We start from the raw sequence: 17,516 nt of genomic DNA on the forward strand, positions 1-17,516 counted from the left end.
GGCCTTCATTTTATAACAATTTATTAAACATTGTATGGGTTTCTCTTTATATTTGATCAATGCATTCCATAAGAAAAAAAGGTTTGGTTTTTGTGTGTGTGTGTGTGGTACTGGGGTTTGAACTTAGGACCTCACACTTGTAGGCAGACACTCTACCACTTGAGTCATTCCACCAGCCCTTTTTGTGTTGGGTATTTTCGAGATAGGGTCTAGCAAACTATTTGCTTAGGCTGAGTAGCTTCCTGAGTAGCTAGGATTACAGGTGAGAGTCGCCAGTGTCTGGCTAAGAAAAAAGACTTTAAGAAGGAAAGAGAACAGAAAATATAAATAGCTTGAAGAAGATTGAAATACTTTATGAATGAGGGCTGTTAATATAGTTAAGGTCATTTTAGCTAATCTTGGTAGCATTTTGTGGATTTTTACAAAACATTCACTTTCAACACAGTATTTCCAACTTAGGAAACTGACATTTCCTAGGTGCTATTGAAATAAGATAGAAAATATTAATTATATTTACTTTATGAGTAAAATATCATAGATAACTTTAAAATTGTATTAATTTTCAGGTGAGAAAATTAAAAAAATATAAGTACATTATTAAAAACACAAAAATCAATTTGGTATCAGATAACATCTGTTTGAATGAAAATTTAAAACTATACTCTTGAACATTTGGAATATGAACTCCAAAATACAAGGTCATCATTCTTTTCTACATCTTAAAGAAAAAAAACTGATGATGGAGATGATGATTACAGCAGAAACAGACACACAGGAGTTCTTCCATGCCAGCCACATAGTAGTCTATGTGTAATCTTCACAACAATGCCTGTAGAGTACTGCATTCTATCCTTTGGTACAGAAGAGGAAACACAGCAGAGATTTCATAACCCAATAAAGCCACACAGCTGATAGGTAGTGGTGCTGGAATTTGAAGGCCACGACTACCTCCAGAATCCCTGCTCTTAATCTCTCTGCTATGCATTATGTCCAAAGCAGTGATTCTCAAGATATGTTCCCCAAATGGGCAGAATCTGGAGACTTGTAGCAAACGCACATACTCTTGTTCCTGCCTAGACCCCACTTATATAGGTTCAATTATCCAACTCCTGCCCCCCGAAAATCATACAGTGAAATCTTAATTTCCAGTATCTCAGAATGTGACTACATTTAGAGACAGGGTCTTTTAAGAAGTGACTGAGATTAAGTAAGGTCTTAAGGGTGGGCCCTAATTCAAAATGCCTGGATGCTTATAAGATTTGAACACAGCACAAATAGAGATAAAGGCCATATAAACACAGGGAAAAGGTGTCCATCTACAGGCTCAGGGGAGAGAAGCTTAGGAGAAACCACCTCTGTTAGCACCTTGATATTGGATTTCTGATCTCCAGAACTGTGAGGAAATAAATGTTTAAGTCACCCAGTCTGTGGTATTTTGTTACAGCATTCCTAGACAATTAATAAATGAGTAACTGCCTAGCCAACTGGAACAGTACAGATTGAAAGTGAGGTGACTTGAGAGGGCAACAAATATCTTCTTCAATCACCCTATGGAAAAAAGAAAACGGAAAACTTTCTGACAGAAAGAGATACCTGAAGATGGAATGAACCCTAATGTATCATAATTGCCTTATTTCTTGCTTATTGTCTGACTTCTCTGGCTAGATACAAGTCCCACAAGATCAGGCACACAGTAGGTGCTTGGTAGCTATGCCAAGTGGGTCAACTTCCTGGGGGTGATGAGTTTCTGGTGGTGGAGGTATGTAAGTAGAAGCTGCACCTGCACTATATAGATATCATTGAGAAGCCTCCTGCAGAGGGCACACAGCTAGTCTACTTCAAGGGCCTTTGTAAAGTTGAAATATTATTAATCTGATTTTATTTCTACTGATAAATCAAATATAGATATTCCTCATAGCAAAGGTCCATATTTAAAGATGCTCTTATATTTCTAGTCCATGACTACAACATGGAGAGGTAGGGGTTTTTTGTGTAACTCAGTATATCAATATTCTCATGACATGGTAGCTAAAAGTTTGTTTCTCATTACAAAATAAGTACCACTATATTTTAATCTTAATTAATCAACTTATTTTGTGGTACTGAGAATCAAACACAGGGCCTTATCCACTGAGTTACTTTTAAAATTCTCAAATGACAGAAATGTATTATTTTAGCATAAAAGTAATCTGAAAATATATTTCCACTTAAAATCCATTTTACAATAATGTTAGGGAAAAACAAGTTTTTAAATGATCTTTCCTTATTATTTACTATTTGTTACCCTATTTAGTAAATATAGAGCTAAATGATTACTCAATCTTTGGCATACTATAAAATTCACATAAAATAAACCTCAGCTTTAAAATATATATTACATATGTATACAGTACAAAAATATACAGAATAAGAATATGTCACATAAAGAGAAGGTACTTTTAAAATCTATGGGGCTAGGGATGTGACTCAACTGGTATAGTGCAGGCCTGAGCAAGGGTAAGGCCCTGAGTTTAAACCCCAGTACTGCCAAAAAAAGAAAAAAAAAACCTATGACTCTTAGAAGCAATCACCGTTTAAATGAATAGGCCAGATTTTAACCAAATTGCTTAGAAAATCTAATTTTAACTTAATAGGCTTTGAAAAAAGTCAATACTGTTTTTGAATATCTCTTATATAGCAAAACATTTCTTAATGACAGTAATTAAGCAACATTATTACCAGTGAGATTAAAATGAGTGATTCTGCTAAAATTCAAAGACCAAACTAAGCCTTAATTACTAAAGTCATAATGAGGAAAACATTTCATATTTCATATCTATTGCCATGGGAACTAGATATGAAATCCAAAATTAGAATGATTATATTATTCAATTTAATAAAAAGAAAAAAGTCAATCACAGTATAGCGGATAAATATACATCCTTTTCCCCCTGAAGAACATGGGAAACAGTACGTCTCTAAAGTACGTCTCTCTAAGTAGGAGAGAAAAGTAATGAGATAATTCATGGTATGACACTAATTTAAGATTCTACCACCTGTCAATAAAGGTTAACTATACACTGCCTGGTTGAGAACATATCACAGTCTGTTTGAGTCTGTGCTTATTCCAAAAGCACCTGGCTGCAGTACTTCTAAAAATCTAGTTTTAACTTCATTGACTTTGAAAAAGTCAGTACTATGTGCTAATATCACTTAATAGCAAACATTTTCCCTTAAAGACAGGAGCGAAGGAGTTTGTCAGTGACTGGAAAGTACTGGAGCATCGTCTGAAGTGACACATTTCTTACCCTTAACTATTGCAGTCAGGGCCAATAATGATATCACAAATGTAAAAAAGGCCACTGTTGGCAAAAAGACTGGCTTGGTGGGTCACAGATCTAACCTAACATGGAAATTCCTACAACCTTCAAACATTGCTTAATGAATTGCTTCTCAATTCATTCATAATCTATGTAGCTAAGGAAGGTCATTTGACAGTATTCAATATTGTCATGTATAATTCATAAAAACTAAGAAAAAGACAAAAAGCCATTTTTGGCATATTAAACTTTCCAAATGGTAGCAAAGAAGAATTGGATAATTACAAAGGAATTTATTGAGATTTTCACACTTTGACAAATCAGCAAATATACATATTAATATCTCCTTTTCTAAGTCTTTTTTTTAGAAATGAGGTAGATAGGTATAAATTAATTGTCAGATAAGTGCAGCTTGTTTAGTTGAATGCCAACTAACTTACTACCCTATTGCAATGGAAATCTCTCCAAAATGGATTAGTCCTTTTTTCCTTAATGACTCAGAACCACAATTATCATAATAGACTAATCAAAGTTACAATACTGTCTCATGCAAAATGGTTAGATTACTTTATCATTTAGTTTTCATGTATGCTTTGGCTGGGTTTTGTTCCCCTCAGTTGTTGTCAGTCTTTGACCCTGATGTTTCTCACTGGTGGCAGTGTATGGTCTAGAAGTTCCTTCTCTACCTTCTAACACTGATGTGTTATGTGTTAGGAAAAAAAAATAGATTGTCAGAATAAGGAGGTAAACTAGATTAGAGCTAAAAAAGAATCATACTAACAGATATATGGGATTTATTTCCTGAGTTCTTATCCATGTTTTAATTGGGTCTGGTCACTGAATAATTAGTTAAAAAATTTTTTTGATAAATTATGTGTTTCCATGCTACTAAGTTAAGAAATTCCATCTCTTGAAGATAAAAATCTCTTTCTGAGGATTGCATTTCACAAGGATCGGGGCATCACTGCAGCTGTAAGCTGATGTCCTGGCTTGAATTCAAATTACGTCTCTAGCTCATCTTGCCTAATCTAGACATTCAGGGTCTTGCCTGATTTCCCTCAGGGTTGGATAAAATGAAGATGGGCAAGAAGGGGTGTGACATCACTTTTGGAAGAAGTATATTATTGCTAATAGTCTACCCTAACTTTGTTCTAGCCTGTTAAGTAGCATTATAGGGCCAGATAAATTTAGTAGTAAGAATTTTTTCCCTGACTTGTTTCCATGACAGTGTCTGGGACAATTTTAGCTCAGTTGAATTAAGTAAGGTCTATAGTAAAAGGGATATTCAAGAATGGAATTTTCCCACTCATAATGATAGATTGTAACCACCCCCTCATGGATTATAGAAAACAAAATTGGGAAAACTGATAAACTTTGGAATATTTGGGTAGAGAGGAAAGTAATTTGGTTAGTCCATTTCTTTCTTTGAAGAAGTAGTATGAAACTCGTGGGTTCAGTAGGATCTTGCTGAATGGCAAAGAGAAAAAGGTAAGTTTGGTATCTGCCTTGAAGGAGCCTCTAGTTAGTTTCAGGAACAGGGCATACATGGCAAAAGAAATCCTAGTTCCATACTGGCTCACACTCCACACTTTCCCTTAGGTTAGAAGCATTCAGTTTTCATGGTCAAGGGCTATGAAGTTCACTTACTTAGCTTGTGCCAACACTCCAATGACTTCTGCATACAGGTCAGCCACAATGTGCATATTGCCAGTGTTAGGACCAAGATACCTAAGTAAGGCATAATTAGACAAGTTAGGGATCCTAGTTCACCCGAGAAGAGCAAACCACTGATTTAGTTTTAAACACCCAAGTTCTCCAACATTATAAGGTGAGAAATCATCTTACCCTTCTTTGTATTTAAAGTGCTTGAAAGCCAAGTTAATAACATCATGTATTAAACTGTCTATTACAGGATGAAGAGGAATCTGAAAGAAAAAGATAACTTTGAATTTGGAAGGCAATATTAAAGAGTATATCAGTACTTCCAATAACTATATGTGACCTATAGCGACCTATAACCCATCAATAAATATAATTCATATCATCCAGGATTTGCAATTTGTAAATAATTTAATAAACTTAAGACTTAAGCAGTTTTTAGATTAAGAGATGTTAACTAAAAGTAACAATAAACTAATTACCCACCTGTTTCAAAACTTCTATTAATACTAACGAAAAAATAAAATCAATGGCGAGGTCCCGTCTTTCCATTAAATAATCTCGCTGCTGTTCATCACTGTAAAATTTTAAAAATCACATTAAATGATGTTGAAGATATTTTCAGAATGATAGTACTCATCATAAATCTAGGACTCAATTCCAGTGGACTGAAAACCCATTTTGTTACTACGAGATCACAATGGTTAAGTACACATTGATGCTTTTTCTGTCATCACTGTGGTACAGTGGGTAAACAAGGGATTTGAAGTCAAGCATAGTTGACTTCAAATTTAAAATTTCTGGGCTGGAATGTAGCTCGGTGGTATAGCACTTGCCTAGCATGTGTGAGGTCCTGGGTTTGATCCCAGCACCAAAAAAGAAAAGACAAAAAAAAAAAAAAACCTCTCCCCAAATTTAAAATTTCCAACCATGTAAACTTGAGCAGCTACTTGTGAGTCCATAACCTCATCTTGTGGACTTTTCTATGGTACCTTGCAAGTCAGGAATAAATGCACACACGAGCCAGAGGTGCCACATGGAAGGAATGCATTGAAGGGATCTTAGGAAAGGAGCAAATAAGAGGGAACAACTATGGTTACCAATTGGAGCAGGACAACAGGGAATGAAAAAAAGATCAGTATCCTTTTTCCTTGCTCATCCCCTCCCCCACCCTAGTCTCTTCCTTTTGTCCTTTTGCCACTTGAGATTTGGCACAAGGAGGAAAGAAGAGAAGGAATGCTGGAAAAAAGGCTTAAAAGTGAACAAAGGGGGAAGAGAGGATAAGTGGAGTCACTTGCGCTCATTAACAAGTTATGAAGTAGAAACAGAATTGTCAAAGGATAGAAATGTGCCCTTCCAGCCCATCATCTTCTATTTGTTAACCATGACTGAGAACACATCTGAAACTGAATGATGACAGATGATGAATGTTGGGTCCCTTGGCCCAGAATTGTGGATAAGAGCATTGGCCTTTGTATGGAACAACCCTGGCTTAAAACCTTGCCTCTTCTACTTACCAGTGATTTCTTCATCTACAACATGGGAATAATAATCTTACAGGTTGAGTGCCCCTTATCAAAATGCTTGGGACCAGAAGTGCTTTGGATTTCTGATTTCTTCAGATTTTTGAGCATTGGTATACACATAATGAGATATCTTGGAGGTGGGACCCAAGTCTAAACATGAATTTCATTTATACCTCATATACACGTATTCTAAAGGTAATTCCACAGTATTTTCAGTGTGCTTGTGTTTTGACTGTGATCTGTCCCACGAGGCTAGGTCTCTCAAGGAGAGCCATGTGTACCTCTTTCCTTGAGGCAGCATGTTGGTGCTCAAAAAATTTCACATTTTGGAGAATTTCTGATTTTGGATTTTGGGATTAAGAATATACATAATGGTAAAGGTTTGAGGAGATAAAGCGTGTAAGTATTTTGCATAATCTCTGAAACACATCAACACTCAATACTTGTTGAAGAAAGATGACAGAATTTGGATTTGTTGGGCAGATATTTTAAAAATAAGTCAAGATTATCTTAAACATGGAATCCTTTTGTCTTCAATTGAAAGCAAATGAGAGGAAAGGAAGATGGTGTTTAAGATATAAAAAAGAACTTCTGGAGGTGCCTTGCAGTTGCAAGTCAGATTGAACAAGTCAGACGAGCTAACAAGAAAAGCTCTGGCTTCATGTATCCAGGGGAAATCATTCAGTTAGGATCATTTATGAATAGCCCTGACAGGATGAAGAGGGGCAGACAAAACTATCTATGTGAAGTCCTTCAAGATCCACTAGAATAAAAAGTGCCAGTGAAAGGGACACTTTCTGTATAGAGCTACATTAAAAAGGAGGGTATTTACTAGTTAGGCCTTATATCCATCATATCACAGAATAAGGAAACAGGAAGTTGGAAGCAGAAGAAAAGAGACCTCCCAAAAAGGTACACAGAACATTTTGTGTCTCCCAAAGTGGCCAGAGGACCCTGAGAAAGGAGCAATCCTTGCCAGAAAAGTACTTAAACCTCTGATTCTATTTCATCTCACAAGCTAAGGCATGCTTTCAAATGAAGGATATATACGTTTCCAATGGTGAATTCAACTTTACTGACAAACTGAGTTCTAACTGCTGGGAGCCAGCGGCATTTGACAAATTTATTTGGCAATCAAAATGTTGATATTATACTAATCTTAGAAATCATAACCCAATGTCTACCCTTCCCATCTGACTATTTCCAGTTGTCTAGGTCCCTCCCTAAAATTCCTCTTTTAGCTACATCTCAGCTACATCATGCTCTAAGATCCTCATTCTTTTGGCTTTTCCCCAGGCACACCATTTTTTTTTTTTAACTTAGTCTGGCCTTAAACTGGCTGTGTAGCCCAAACTGGCCTCCAGATCAACATCTTTCTGCTTCACCCTCAAGGGCTGGGATTACAGGCATTCACCACCAAGCCCAGCTTCCCAGGTACACATTCTTTCTCATTTGAAATGGTCAAAATGTAACTAAAATGCTGCTGGGGAAATTTTACATTCTTGATTCTGTAGGCATTGGATCTCAGTAGTTACTTTGATCACCTGAAAATAATCCGTAATACAACTGAAAAACCTATTTTCAATCCATCAAGAAATCAATTCATGCAAAATCTAGTTTTAATAACTAAATTCTGACAAAACAAGAGGCACAAGACTAAAATTCACTTCTATTCACACAACTGCTATACTACTACTCACCCCAATGGAAGTCTCACACTTGTTCAACCAGCTAACATGTAAGATGGGAAAAATAAAATGACCCTGTACACTTACTGGTCACAGAGTATGGGCCATTTTCAGATACAGAATGGAAATTCTGTCTTTATTTTAATAAATTTAAAAAGGCATTTCTAACCAATGCAAGCCTATTTGGAATTGTCACAGTGAATCAGGACCCCTGTACAATAAATATATACTAAAAAAAATGAAAAATAAAGGTATTTATGAAAAGAGACCACTAATGGGCACAGGGTTTCTTTTTGGAGTGATAAAAATGTTCTAGAACTAGATAGTGATGATGGTTGTACAATGCTGGGAATATAGTAAAAACATTGAATATATATATATATATATATATTTCAGTACAGTGAGTTTGATATATTACGTATATTATAGTTCATTAAAATTTTTCTCTTTCAAAAGTAAGAAAAAGTTATTACTATCAAACAAAATGAAAAATGGATGATTAAATCTTGCATGAACTCAAGCATATTATAAAACTAAGTTACAAATCTGGATAAAATACATTTGGTAAATTTAAAAAGAAGTCTCTCTGTATAATTTAAAAGTACGAGGACTGTTAAGAAAAATGAGAGGGATAAGTCACTCAGAAAGAAGTAGTTAATTCTGCTTTTCAGTTTACTGTCTTTCAAAGCACTTTTAAAATGCATACCCAATTCATGTAGAGAAATCTAACCACTTTTAAAAATAACCTCTTAGTTTTTTTTTTTTTAATTAGTATTTCTCGTATCCACTGCATTGCTGTAGTGGATTGATTTCAAACATGATGTTAAACACGTTTACCTAAAATTTGACCACAGGAGGATCTTAAGTTTCATGGCTGCTGAAGTGCTCATGCAGCAGCAAGTTCTACTTTTCAAACCAACAAGGGACAGTGGCCACAGGACAGGTATACATACCATTCTTAGCAGGAAGGAGAAGTCAGAGGTGTGATTCTAACTTCCCCATTCTGCTCACCAAAACATTTAGTGTTTTCACTATAATCCCAGCATTGTACAACAATCACCACTATCTGAGCTCCCAGAGACAGGTGGGAGCTGCCCAGTCACATGGCTACTTTGGTGTGGCAGCCCCAGCACTCCCACCAGCTTGCAGCCCAGCACCCATTTGCTGCAGTTCACGGAACACTCAAGGTTACTTGGGCCAGGACTAAAATGTCTCAGCTTGTCACCTAGGGCCCATGTCAACCTCCTGCTTTTGGGTGTAGATTGGAGGGGAGCTGGCAGAGGAAAGAAGGAGGAAGGTGGTGACATTGGTATCCTCACCAATGTCAAGATAAGGCTGCAGGTGAATTTCCATCCTGTGAGTACTGGCAGTGAGAAGGTGCTCCAAATGTGTTACCTGTCCCAGAACAGGTGGGCCTGCAGTCCCTGCTAGGTATCCTTGTGCAGAGTTAGGAAGGCCTGAGATAATTCTCATTTTGATTTGTTTCTTAAGGGAAAAAAACACAATCCTTACATGAAAGAAATGTACCTTTTTGATTTATTGCTTGTTCTTGGTCTGTATTCATGTGATTCATCTTCAATGCCATTTTGCCTTTTAAACCAGTCAAACAGTGTTCTCAGAATGGAAGGCAGGCAGTACTCAGAAAGGGAGCTCATGGAGCTGATGACCTACAGGGAAAGATGCAGGCGATTAGAAGGCCTGGGTGGCATCCCAATTACTGAGAGACTTTCTAGTTCACAAATAACCTTAAGCAATAGTCGCTACAAAGATTTCTTATTTATTACAGTCCTTTCATAATCATTCTTATGACATTCCCAAGAGAACAAGTCTCTCAGTGCTGACAGACGTTCCTCATATAATAGTGATTTTGTGGTTCAAAGAAGTTAATTACTTTGACTCCCTTTCATTCTAGAAATCAGATGTTAATTGCATCCAAGTTATTTATGCTACCACAAAGAAATTATTTCCCCACAGCATCTACCTTGTGTCTTGTACAAGAAGTTCTTAAAGTACCAAGTACTTTGTATATCATAGGTCATCAAAAATGCTTGTGGTGTAAATAAATATAAATGCAATCATATTAATTGCTATATGAAATAAGCAATGCGTCCCCCAGACAAATAACCTATGTTGTGATAATAATTACTCTTTTCTGTTGGTAAGTATTCATCTGAGGTATGCCCCAAATTAAACTCAAGATAGAAATGAGACAAACCTTTCCTCTTGTTTTCTTCTTCTTCTTTTTTTTTTTTGTGGGATTGGGGTTTGAACTCAGGGTTTTATGCAGGTGCTCTACTGCTTGAGTCACACTTCCAGTCCATTTTGCTCTGGTTGTTTTGGAGATCAGGTCTTGTGGACTACTTGCCTGGGCTGGCCTTGAACTACGATGTTCCTAATCTCAGACTTCTGAGTAGTGAGGATTATAGGCATGAGCCACTGTAGCTGGCTTTTTCCATTCTTCTTGAGACAACAAACACACCTTTGATAGACTGGTTATTCTAATCTCTTTATCTGGAAACACACCTGATCTTTTACTAATTACTATAGACAAAAAAAATGAACCTCAGCCGGTCTGGCCGATGGCTCACGTGGTAGAGTGCCTTCCTAGCAAGCATGAGACCTTGAGTTCAAACGAAGTACTGCCAAAAAAACTTAATAAAAAAAAAAAAAACCTCAATCCAGATCTCATACCATATGCAAAAATTTACTCAAAATGAGTCTAAAATCTATGTTTAAAACCTAAAACTTCTGAAGAAAACAGGAGAGAAAATCTTTGTGATTTTGGATTACACAAGAATGTCATAGGACACATGTAAGTGAATATAAAAATGATAAAATAAAATAAAATAAAAAATAAAAAGAAATAAATACAAGAAATGATCTCAAAAAGAAAAAAAAATGTTGTAGGTATGACACCAAAGCAAAGTCTGTTACAAAATTTGATAGACTATAAAGGAAATGCAAATTAAAACCACACTAAGATTCCACCTCACCCCTGTTAGAATAGCCATCATCAGCAACACCACCAACAACAGGTGAGGATGCGGGGGAAAAAGGAACCCTCTTACACTGCTGGTGGGAATGTAAACTAGTACAACCACTCTGGAAAAAAATTTGGAGGCTATTTAAAAAACTAAACATTGATCTACCATTTGATCCAGCAATACCACTCTTGGGGATATACCCAAAAGACTGTGACACAGGTTACTCCAGAGGCACCTGCACACCCATGTTTATTGCGGCACTATTCACAATAGCCAAGTTATGGAAACAGCCAAGATGCCCCACCACTGACGAATGGATTAAGAAAATGTGGTATCTATACACAATGGAATTTTATGCAGCCATGAAGAAGAACGAAATGTTATCATTCGCTGGTAAATGGATGGAACTGGAGAACATCATTCTGAGTGAGGTTAGCCTGGCCCAAAAGACCAAAAATCGTATGTTCTCCCTCATATGTGGACATTAGATCAAGGGCAAACACAGCAAGGGGATTGGACTTTGAGCACATGATAAAAGCGAGAGCACACAAGGGAGGGGTGAGGATAGGTAAGACATTTAAAAAAATTTGCTAGCATTTGTTGCCCTTAATGCAGAGAAACTAAAGCAGATACCTTAAAAGCAACTGAGGCCAACAGGAAAAGGGGACCAGGAACTAGAGAAAAGGTTAGATCAAAAAGAATTAACCTAGAAGATAACACACACGCACAGGAAATCAATGTGAGTCAACTTCCTGTATAGCTATCCTTATCTCAACCAGCAAAAACCCTTGTTCCTTCCTATTATTGCTTATACTCTCTCTAAAACAAAATTAGAAATAAGGGCAAAATAGTTTCTGCTGGGTATTGAGGGGGTGGGGGGGAGAAAGAGGGGGCGAAGTGGGTGGTAAGGGAGGGGGTGGGGGCAGGGGGGAGAAATGACCCAAGCCTTATATGCACATATGAATAATAAAACAATAAAAATAAATAAATAAATAAACAAACAAATAAATAAATAAAATAAAGATAGGGTCTCACACAAAAAAAAATGTGATAGACTAAAATTTGCCAAAACTAAAAGCTTCTGCATTTAGAAGACACTGTCAATAAAGTGACAAAACATAAGTTGCAGAAAAGAAGGAAATATATGTATTCTTTGTCCTGTACTAGGATTTAAACTCAAGGCCTCACACTTCCTAGGCAGATGCTCTACCACTTGAGCCACACACCTAACCCTGGAAGGAAATATTTACAGAACGCTTATCAGATTAAGGCCTTGTGTCTAGACCGTGTACAACCACAATGAGATAGGCTTTAAGTACTTAATAACAAACAGTATAAGCAAATTATAATGCCCAGTACTGATAAGCAGTAGTAAAATGGACATGTTCATACACTGCTGATAGAAAAAAACCTGGCATACATACTGGGAAGGTAATTTGGAACTACAATGAAGAACCCAGTAAAAAGCACTCTAGCAGGTCACTTAGAATGTATCTAGAGTGCTTAACTAAATATGAGCAAGAATGTTCCGCATAGTAGTCCTTATAGACAAAAAAAATACAAGCAACCTAAATAGTATAGGCTGTTTATGAAACCATTAAAAACCACATTTCAAAAATGTTCATGATACATTAAGTTCAATAAAAAGAATGAAAAATCATTTACGTGGTCTGATTGCTATTTGGTAAAGACACTATATAAGTAAGTGCACATAGAAAATAAGACCAGGAGGAAACTGACCAACATAAGGTGAGGTTGAAACCAGGGTTCTCAAGAGAGACAGACCACTAGAGAGAGGGAAGGTAGGAGCTTAAGAGGAACAAAGATAGGGTTTTATCTGAGACTTTTAAGAAAGAGTAGAAACTTAAGATGAATCAAGAAATAAAATATGCTAAGACCCAAGGAAAGCCTATGATGATAATGAAGGCAAAAAAATAATGCTTTGCTGACAATGATAATAAAGATTAATGTGATGAAAGTGTGGGGGGGTTGATATGTTGAAAGTGTTTTCTCTAGAAAATGGGAAGCTCCTTCAGATTTTTGAATAGGGAAATAAGCTCATAAAAAAGGAGTTTGGGGGATTTAAGTTAGCATTGATGTATAGGAGAAGACACACACACACACACACACACACACATACACACACACAACCTGAATGAGGTCACTGCAAGGTTCCTGTCATGCAGTGATAAGGAGGTGGCAGAAGAAATGGAAACCTGTAGGTATAGGTATCCTATGTCTGTAGTTAAGCAGGCTAGACTTATTTTTTCCATTTTTTAAAATTGTTGTGCTGGGTGGGGGTACATTGTGGCATTTACACAAATTCTTATACTATATCAAATATATTGTACTTGAATGTACCCTCTCCACTATTCTCCTTCATACCCGTTTCCCTCCATTCCTAGAATAGTTTCAACAGATATCGTTTTCCATTATATACATGTGTACACAGTATTTGCACCATATTCACCCTCTTTTACCATTTCCCCATCTCTTCTCCCCTCCCATGGGTACCAAACCCCCAGGCAAGATCTGTTGTGCCCTCCTGTTTTCTGATTATGTATAAGAAAACAAGAAGAAGAAGAAAAGACATTTTTGGTTGTTTAAGATAGCTACACAGAGAGTTTCCTTGTGGCACTTTCATATTTATATGTATTTAGCTCAATTTGGCTCATCTCCTCTATTTTCCTTCTGCCTTAGTCCCTTTCTTATGATGGGTTCAACCAGTTTAAAAATTTTACATTCTTTCTTGTATAGGGAATACATCAACCATATTTACCTTCTTAATTTCCCAAAGAAGTCCTTTAGATTGAACAAAACAATTATGGCTTTCTTCCTCAGGTTCTATATCTATTTTATTTCTTTTTGGTGACAGGTTCTATATCTATTTTATTTCTTTTTGGTGACATTGGAGTTTGAAATTAGGGCCTTATGCTTGCTAGGCAGGTGTTCTACCATTTGGTCCCAGGTTCTATATCTTGATAGACTATTTTATCCTTCTTTTCCCGTAACAATGGTTATATATACATCCATAGGTTAACAGAGTTTAAAAATAAATAGGCTACTACATTCAGCATGCCCTGTGAATTTAGTCACTATTAGCTTTTTCTAAACAACCCAAATCATTCAAAACAGAGTGCCCTTTTTCTCATCCTGGTTATATTCATAACCAGAATACATTTTCCTGTTGTGGTTGTGGATATACCAACAGTAACTTGTTAGAAGAAAGCAAGTCATGGTGTGTCAAGGGAGTAATTTAACTATTTCTTTCTAAAGTTATTCCAGCACAAGAAAGAATATTTCTCTAAGTCATCATTGACTAGAATGTTTTGAATTGGGAGTGGGAGTGTAGCTGAGTGGCAGAGTCGTCACCTAGCATATGTGAAGTCCTGGGTTTGATTTCCAGCATTGAAAAAATAAGTAAGAAATTTTAAAAAATGTAAAAGCTTTGAATTGGGGCATGAAGATTTTTCTTCCACAGAGAAAAAAGGGATCAGAATTCAGAGTCCTCAACTATGGGTCAATGGTCTTAATTGTCAAATAGATAATAAAATCCCAAAGCACCTATTATATTTTACAGTATTTGGTTAAATCTGGAGGGGGTCTAAGGAAACAGAAAAACAAAATATAATGTGGTATTTTTTTCTAGATGGTAACAGAAAAAAAGATATTAGAGAGAAACCAATTAAATACAAATAAGTTATAGAACTTAGTTATAATAATGCACTAAAGCTGGTTTATTTCTGACAGATATACCATGGTAACATAAGATATTAATAGGGCAACTGTCTATACTGTCTTTTAAATTTTTCTGTAAATTCCAAACCATCCTAAAATAAAGCTTATTTAAAAAAAAAACCTATCTGAGCTATTTATAAGTTCCATTTTCCACCACAGGCCCATGAAGATAGAAACTTATGTCTGATTCCTCAACATCTCTGGGTACAGCACACAGCATTCAGATGCTTCACTTGGGGGTAACCCACACTTAGAAAATGTCCATGGTGTTCTCCAACATTGGCTATAAGAAACTGAAAACAAATTCTTTTTCTTTACCCATTAAAAAAAGTCACTGGGAAGCTATTCTCAGTATAGATGTACCAGGCATACTTTCCATGGCAAATATACTGAGAGCACCTCAGAGGATGGAAGGTCAGTGTGGGGTGGGTGTGTGTTTTTTCCATCTCTCTGTTACTGCCCTTTGGAAGCCAGGCTTTCAGGAAGGAAGGGTGGAATTTGCAGAGACCTGGCCCTCAAAGCTCAGGAAGGGAGGAAGGTCTAGCTGGCTTCTTGGTTACTCAACTCCTTCATTTACGGGAAGCAGAGCCAATGATGAGATGAATTCTAGCTCTGTGCTGTGACTGGAAGAGGGCAAGCCCTTTACAAAGATGCTCTTGTTGCATTTAAATGGTCATATTCTTCCACCATCGATGAGCTAGGTCTTGGACACAGGAGGAGAAGGAGCGCACCCATTCACACAACTATTTCATACCAGTGTTTGGGGCCCACTAAACTTACTCTGTAAATCTTCTCATGTTTACTTTGGCTTTCTGTGGATAAATAGACTATATATGCTATAGCTAAGACACTAATTTTTCATAAGCATTTTATTATACTTGCTAAATGCAAAGAAGGAAACTTGACACATAAATACTTGAATAATTACTCAGTGGAGTCATTCCATATTTTATAGTAATAAGGCAGACTTGTCACAAGTGGTTTATTTAATGAATAATTTTAAAGTAGCTCCACTGATGGCTTAATTTCTCAAATAAGTTCAGGTGGCCAAGCAACTGGGGGTTGGGGTACCCACTGTGTAATACCATAAAATACTGATATATTAAAGCAATTGAAATGCAATTTACTCTTAATCACATGTCACTATTATTATAGTATTTTTGAGTGATAACAGGGACAATTTATTACAAAACCTTAAAAATGTAAAAGTCTATACATTAAATATATTGTGCTTCAAAATTAGAAAAAGATCTACATTTGATTTTAAAATCTTGTTTCATTTTATGAAACACTGTTCCACTGGAGAATAATTTATGAAACTCTAAATACATCATGTATGGTGGTACATGCCTGTAATCTCAGCAAATAGGAGGCTGAGGCAGGAGGATCATGAGTTCCAGGTCAGCCTGGGCTACATAGTGAGAATGTAGCTCAAAGAAAAAAAAAAACACTGAGTAACACTCAAGCACAAATCTAATAATGCCAGTTTGCTTCTACTCTTAATTGCTTATATTTTTATTTGTATATTTAAACAGAGTTTCATTGAATTGTAACATTAGAATCAATATTAAAACATGAAAATTTCATCTGCTTCCTTTTCAGGAAATGTAAGACTGCTCAAGACAGTAAAAAGCTACCTTAGCTCTACTGTAGATATATTTCACCCTGTGCTTCCTGGTAATGGATGGTATTTTTACATGTTAAGAAACTAGAGCCGAGGGGCTGGAGATGTGACTTAAGTGGTAGAGTACCTGCCTAGCAAGTGTGAGAAGTGTGAGGCCCTGAGTTCAAACCCCAGAAACTACAAAAGAAAAAAAAAAAAAAAAGAAACTAGAACTAGGGACTAGTGGCTCATGCCTGTAATACAAGCTTCTTGAAAGGCTGAGATTAGTGGGATCATGGTTTGAGGCCAGCCTGGGCAAATAGTTCATGAGAACCCCTCCTCCCCATCTCCAAAAAAACCAGAGCAAAATGGACTAGAGGTGTGGCTCAAATGGTAGATCACCTCTTTGCAAGCACAGAGCCCTAAATTCAACTTACAGTCCCACCAAAAAAATAAAAAAGAAAAGAAACTAGGGTGCCATAAAAGTACACAAACACAAAACATGTAATATCTACAAGTAAACCTAACAGAAATTCTTGGAATGTCTGAGTAAGTTATCTGGAATTTATAGAGACGACACCAGCACAGGATATAAACAGTTGCAACTTCATGTGCTTGGAGCCCAGAATGTGATGACTGACTGACCCTTAACTTGCCATGGGCTCACAATTTTACCATAGTACTGAGAATGTCAGAGGGTCTTCTGTTCACATTACAAGTTATGTGCAAGAATAAAGATTCTGTGATTTATTCAACAGCTACAGTTTTCACTACTGAGTGTCATTTAGCTGGTGACTATCCTTAACCCATTCATCTTCCACCTGGGAAGGGCTACATATTCCTTCAGGGAAGGGTTGTTTTGGAAGGTTGTTTTCATTTTCTTTTTAAATGGGTTAACTTGCTATTTGAACTGCATTCAATCTCCACCCACCTAGGTCCACTCTCATCACAGTTTAGTTGATTCACTTAGAATCCAAAATCAAACATCCTAGCTCTTTTATTTTAAAAGGATCCCTGTA

At 36.5% G+C, this 17,516-nt stretch overlaps 1 protein-coding gene across 9 annotated transcripts in view; it reads right to left on the reverse strand.

The window, feature by feature from the left end:
* Positions 1–17,516, reverse strand: part of Fry (FRY microtubule binding protein) — a 424,076-nt gene that overhangs the window by 156,302 nt on the left and 250,258 nt on the right. For all 9 annotated transcript variants that reach the window (XM_074043595.1, XM_074043591.1, XM_074043590.1 and 6 more), the window contains 4 exons: positions 9,700–9,839; positions 5,445–5,535; positions 5,145–5,224; positions 4,947–5,027 (listed from right to left, as the gene is read on the reverse strand). In XM_074043595.1, the coding sequence (XP_073899696.1) occupies positions 4,947–5,027; positions 5,145–5,224; positions 5,445–5,535; positions 9,700–9,839 (392 nt within the window). The remainder of the gene's footprint in view (positions 1–4,946; positions 5,028–5,144; positions 5,225–5,444; positions 5,536–9,699; positions 9,840–17,516) is intronic.

Source organism: Castor canadensis, chromosome 10 (assembly GCF_047511655.1).
Source record: "Castor canadensis chromosome 10, mCasCan1.hap1v2, whole genome shotgun sequence".
Lineage (NCBI taxonomy): Eukaryota > Metazoa > Chordata > Mammalia > Rodentia > Castoridae > Castor > Castor canadensis.